The 5,583-nt window shown below is 46.8% G+C and overlaps 1 protein-coding gene across 1 annotated transcript in view; it reads right to left on the reverse strand.

Moving 5' to 3' along the window:
- Positions 1-1,177, reverse strand: part of NOX5 (NADPH oxidase 5) — a 31,149-nt gene extending 29,972 nt beyond the window's left edge. Inside the window, exon 1 of the mRNA XM_040643056.1 lies at positions 754-1,177. Within this exon, the coding sequence (XP_040498990.1) occupies positions 754-1,044 (291 nt within the window). The 5' untranslated portion in view covers positions 1,045-1,177. The remainder of the gene's footprint in view (positions 1-753) is intronic.
- Positions 1,178-5,583: the final 4,406 nt, after the last annotated feature.

Raw genomic sequence — 5,583 nt, forward strand, 5'->3', positions numbered from 1 at the left:
AAATAAATAAATAAATAAATAAATAAATAAATAAATATTTTAAAAGGAAGAGTGTAATGCATCGCTAGGCAGAATGTCTCTCTCCCTTCCCCATGTTTACTATGGAAGGAGGCATGGCATTTAGAGTTCTTAGCGGTATCCCTGCTACCAGCAAGTGAGGGCCCTCAGACCCAAACAGGGACACCCAGATGCTCACTGGCTTGCCCCTGTCAAGGACACAGGCCACCACCAGATGCCAGCCCGCGAAACATGTGGGGGAGAAGTTGACATTTGCAGGCTCACTCTGCCCCCCCATCTCTGCAGATGTCTCCCCGTTTTGGGGGCAAGCAGGCTGCTCCAGGAATAGGCAGAGAACCTATGAAGTGAGAGAGGGCTGGGCATGGGGTGGGAGTTTCATGGATGCAAATCATAGAAACTTATTTCTTGGAAGGAGGCTTACGGACATCATGGCGTCAACTCTGGCCATGAGGTTGGTGGAAAATATGAGGCCAAAAATATTTCTTAAGATCTGGCAAGCTCCTGATACCCAACTTTACATGTCGTTTTGAAGACCCCAGGAGGCATGGCTACCGGAGGGTTGGGAGGGCATCAGGAGCAGAGACGGAACCGCTCAGATCCTGCTTGGGGGTGGGGCCGGAAGCCCTGAGGATGCCCGGGGAGCGACCTTTGCCTCTTTGTGAGGCACTGTGTCCCTGAGAGCCAGACTGCGCCTCCATTTTGAATGCAGGGCCCACTTCCGGAGTGGACACTTGCCTCTTTCACATTCAGGGCTGCTTTGAATTCTTGCAGGTTGATCTCGCCGTCTTTTCCCGCAATGGTCTCAAACTGGTGTGTCACCCACTGAAGCCACTTGGCATCCTCCTCGGTACTCATGGTGCTGGAAGAAAAGGAGATAGGTTTATGGGCGGTTTCAGCACGGGTGCCTTCTTCTCCCTTCTCCCTTCGCCTTCCATGGGTTGGATCAGCTTCGCCCATGGGAGAGGAGCTTCCCCAAGGCTGCTTCTTTACGTCTCTAAGTCCCTGTCTCTGCCTCCCATCTGACATCAGCCAGCCTGGACTCACTTCTGTTTAGGTTCTGGAATGATAGGGTCCCAGTGAGAGGGAGCCCATATTGTGTGCATGAGGTCAGAGAGTTCTGGGAATGCTATTAACATGACGACAATATTCCCCACCTCACATTGACACAGCTCTTTGCTGTTTGCCAGATACTTCCCACCCACTTTGGTCTCTGTCTCAACCTGGTGGATCATGACGTTTTATAGGGAGGAAACAGATTCAGATAAGATGCGTATTTTAGTGAAATGTATTCAACCAGTGAGAGAGAGAGAGAGTTCAAATCCAAGACCAGTGTGCTTTCTATCTTGCCCCAGAACCTCCACTCTCTCCTCAAACACTTCCAGTACAAGGCACACCCGGACTCAGACCTCTGGGTCTTGACTCTTTCTACGATGTTCCAGGGGTATCCGCGAACTGACACCCTCCCAGACAAGCTAAGTACACAATGACCTGGACAAAGGTTAGTGATAAATGAGGACACCGCATCCTTGGCGTTAGAACCCAACCAACCAAAAATGAAGCTGTGAGTGAGGATTTCCAGCATCCGTTGCCATAAACTTTGAGAGAACGGCTTTGTCCGTATCCCATAAGTTCAACATAACCTTAAATGATTTAGCTACAACCGATCCTCTTTATTTGCAGATTCCATATTCGCGAATTCACCTATTTGTCGAAACTTATCTGTAACCCCCAAACCAAATACTTGCGGCATTTTCCTGACGTTATGCACACGAGCAAGGCACTGATCAATTTTAGATGCGTGATGTACACAGTCCCAGCTGAGGTCGAACCAGGGGACCCTCGGCCTTCTTGTTTCAGCTCTCATACGGAGAACGGGTTTTGAATTGTGCTTTTTGTTGGCGACATTGCTCTTTAGTTTTCTTTTCTCATTCTTAACAAAAAAAATTTTTGAGGGTGGTTGGCACACAATGTTACGTTAGTTTCGGGTGTATCTCTAGTTATGTTGTGCTCATCACAAGTGCAGCCACCATCTGTTACCAGGCAACACTGTTACAATATCATTGATTATATTCCCCACGCTGTACCAGTGACTTTGCTGTTTCAAATGGCCCCAAGAGTGGTGTTGAAATGCTGACTAGTGTTCCTAAGCACAAAAAAGCTGTGATATGCCTTAAGGGGAAAAATAGGTTTATTAGGTAAGCTTTGTTCAGACAGAATTCCTAGAGCTGTTGACCATGAGTTCTTTTTTTTTTTTTTTAAGATTTTATTTATTTATTTGACAGAGAGAGAGAGAGACAGCCAGCAAGAGAGGGAACACAAGCAGGGGGAGTGGGAGAGGAAGAAGCAGGCTTCCAGCAGAGCAGGGAGCCCGATGCAGGGCTCGATTCCAGGACCCCTGGGATCACACCCTGAGCAGAAAGCAGATGCTTAAGGACTGAGCCACCCAGGCACCCCTGGCCATGAGTTCCATGTTGACAAATCAACAATTTATTTTTTAAAGGAGTCTTTAAACAGAAGCACACATAAAACAAAATTATACATTGATTGTTTGATTAAAAAAAACTCTGTGCCCAGATGTTGGCAGGAATCTAACCCTGCATTTTCCCGAGGAGCAATGGCTCAGAATTCCCTAATTCATTGTTTGCAATGCATTTAGAGGACATAATTGCCATGAATAACGAGAATTGACTGTATCTATACTTAAAAATTAAAAATAAAAAAGCTGACTTCCACTTAAGGAACCAGGAAAAAAATAATAAAATACCCATGTGCGCAAATAGAAGGATAGACTACTAAGTATGAAATCCGAAATCCAGGAACTAGAAAACTAAAAAAGGTCAAAATAATATGTTTATTTTTGATTATGGTGATGGTTTCACAAATGTATCCAGATTTTAAAAACTCATCCAATTGTTCATTTTAAGTGTGCAGTTTATTGTTTATCAATAATGTTTCAATGCTGTGAAAAAAGAAGTTGGGTCTTCAAAAAGTCTAAGAAAAGCACAATTAAAGAAAACAAGTGGAAAAAAATACCACACTGAGAAAGGCAATAAAAACGGAGGGGGCTGCAGACATACGAATATCTGGTGCAATTGTTCAGTGAACTCGGGGAAATGAATTGCTTTCAAGAAGACGTAGCAATCTGAACAGACCAAAAATCATTTCAGAAATGAGAAAAGGCAGTGAAATATCAACCACTTATGACAGTGTTAGGCCCAGCCTGTTTTTGTAGCTGAGTCCTAGCCAATCTTCAAAGAATAAGCCCAGGGGCGCCTGGGTAGCGCAGTCGTTAAAACGTCTGCCTTCGGCTCAGGGCGTGATCCCGGTTGTAGATATGCAGCACTTGAACTAAAATATATCCCAAGTTAAGTCCTGGCATTTACTTCAAAAAATAATAATCCACCTTTATTAGGAAGGACTTTTTCCAGATATCCAAGGATGGTTCACTATGAAGAAATCTGTCAACCATCCTCTCCTGTCCAATGGTGTAATAGTTAGAAAACTAGTGGCCCCCAAGCTGGGATACTTGCCTGTCAGAGACAGGGAGAGCTTACTAAAATGCCCGCTCTGGCTCACCAACTTTGGGGTGGGATCCAGGAATCTGCACATTTACCCAGCACCCTGGACGTTGGTGACCCATGCCGGCTGGTCTGGGGTCACACCTGGAGGTTAAACAGCCCCACTTCTTTCCCCTCTTGGGACCCACAGGAAGGCATTCTGCAAAGCAGAGAGAATGCTGGGAATTAGGCTGCGCGCAAGTGCTCACCCAGGGAGGGTGGAGATGGGGTATCTGGGTGCACTTCCCTCTTCTAGGAAATGTTAATGTTTCGGGCCTGAAGAAGGAGAAGAAATTCTGGGAAGCTGGTGGAGAAGAGGCTGGAACAGGAGTGGGAAGAAGGGAGGGAGGGGTTGGGGGAAAAAAGAAGGTAGCACCAAAGGAGATAGAAGTCCTCGACGAGGTGCTAGGAATCTTCGGATTTCAGAGCTCTAGGGGAACAATGTGCTCACCAGAGGCCAGAATTTTCCTCAGGAGACCAGGAGTTTACGTCCAGGCTTGCTTTGCCCTAACTGATCACAGGCCCTACTGCACTATAGTTTGCTCATCTGCACGTTGCAAGGGCTGCTATGAGATGTTATTTGGGAAAGTGCAACTGACAAGCACTGTACGAACGCTAGATATTGTCATTACTCTGACTAGGTCCATTCTTGATTTTACAGATGTGAAAATGGGCCCAGAGAGGTCTGGTGACTTGCCCAAGATGGCACAGCATGCTAGTAACCAGGCAAGAGCAGAGCTCAGGTCTCTTGACTTCTGTCCCAGGCAGACAGTCATCCTCTGTAGCTACCCCACCAAAGACAAACAGTGCTTCTCCCTTGCTTCTCCCTTGTCACTGGCATGGAAAGCTAGAGAAATGAGCCACTCACCCTCTGCAGCTTTCAAGCTGGGCTCGGTCTTCTGGAATGCTCACTCCTTCTCCTTCTTCTAGACCACGAGTCCCAGAGAGACTGTGATCTGTACAGCAGCCTGCATCGTGAAGCCCACAGTTCACCTCTCCCCAGCTCCTCCTCTTCCTGATTCTCCAAAAGAGCTGCTCACACCCACAGCCCCTCAGTCCTCCATGTCCTGGCTAGTGGCCGACTTGGTCCAGAGAAATCCCAACAAGGAGCCTGGTGCAAGGGTGGGGCAAGGATTTCGCTGGAAAGATGTTGGCTGTCTTCCATCTGGCTGGATAGCTTCCATTTCCCCTCCTCTGAGGAGACCAGCAGGTAGGAAATCTAGAAATGCATTGTAAAAAAAAAAAACCTCACCATCAAGTTGGAGCAGGCTCTGCTCAGCCCTTAATGAGCCAAGTGACACTTCATCAATCGCAATAACATTGATCACACCAGAAATGTTGAAGCACTTCCTCTGAGCCATGCACCGTGCGAAGACTTTACAGAGTGTTCAGTTAAATACATAACACAGCCCCCTGTTTGGTGGGCATTATTATCATCACTGCGCCAAAGGGGAAAGTGGAACTCTGAAAGGTGAGTGACATGTCCAGATGGCTTGGCAGGCATTCCGCCATGTTGGGCTGACTCTGGAGACTGTGCATTTAACTACACGGGGAAAAAAGCTCAGTGCCAACGAATGGAGGCAAATATATTGCACTGGTCCTGTGAAGAGGTTCCCAGTTCAAATGACCTGGGGAGGGAGGGAAGTGAGCCCTACTGGCTAAAAATCGAAGAGAAATTATATAAATGCTTAGATAAGGCCACACTGCCACCCAAATTCGAAGGGCTTTTTACTTTTTGTCCTGCCTGACAAAATGTCAGCTGAGGCTGATGACCCTGGACCTCTGTTGCAGATTCGGAGCCCCGAGGGGTGATTTTAGACAGCTCTTGCTAACTTCCAAACTGAGGGAAATAATAATTGTTTTGTTTTGTCTTAAAGCAGGCAAGTTGGTAGAAGAAATGTCTTCGATAATGTGGCCCCTGGTGGGGTACTTTAAAGGACCCCTTGGATTGTAGTCCTGTCTGGACTCCAGAGTCATCAGGGGCTCACCTGATGCCCTTTTGCTGTCA

This window comes from Ursus maritimus, unplaced genomic scaffold (genome assembly GCF_017311325.1).
Source record: "Ursus maritimus isolate PB19 unplaced genomic scaffold, ASM1731132v1 scaffold_27, whole genome shotgun sequence".
Lineage (NCBI taxonomy): Eukaryota > Metazoa > Chordata > Mammalia > Carnivora > Ursidae > Ursus > Ursus maritimus.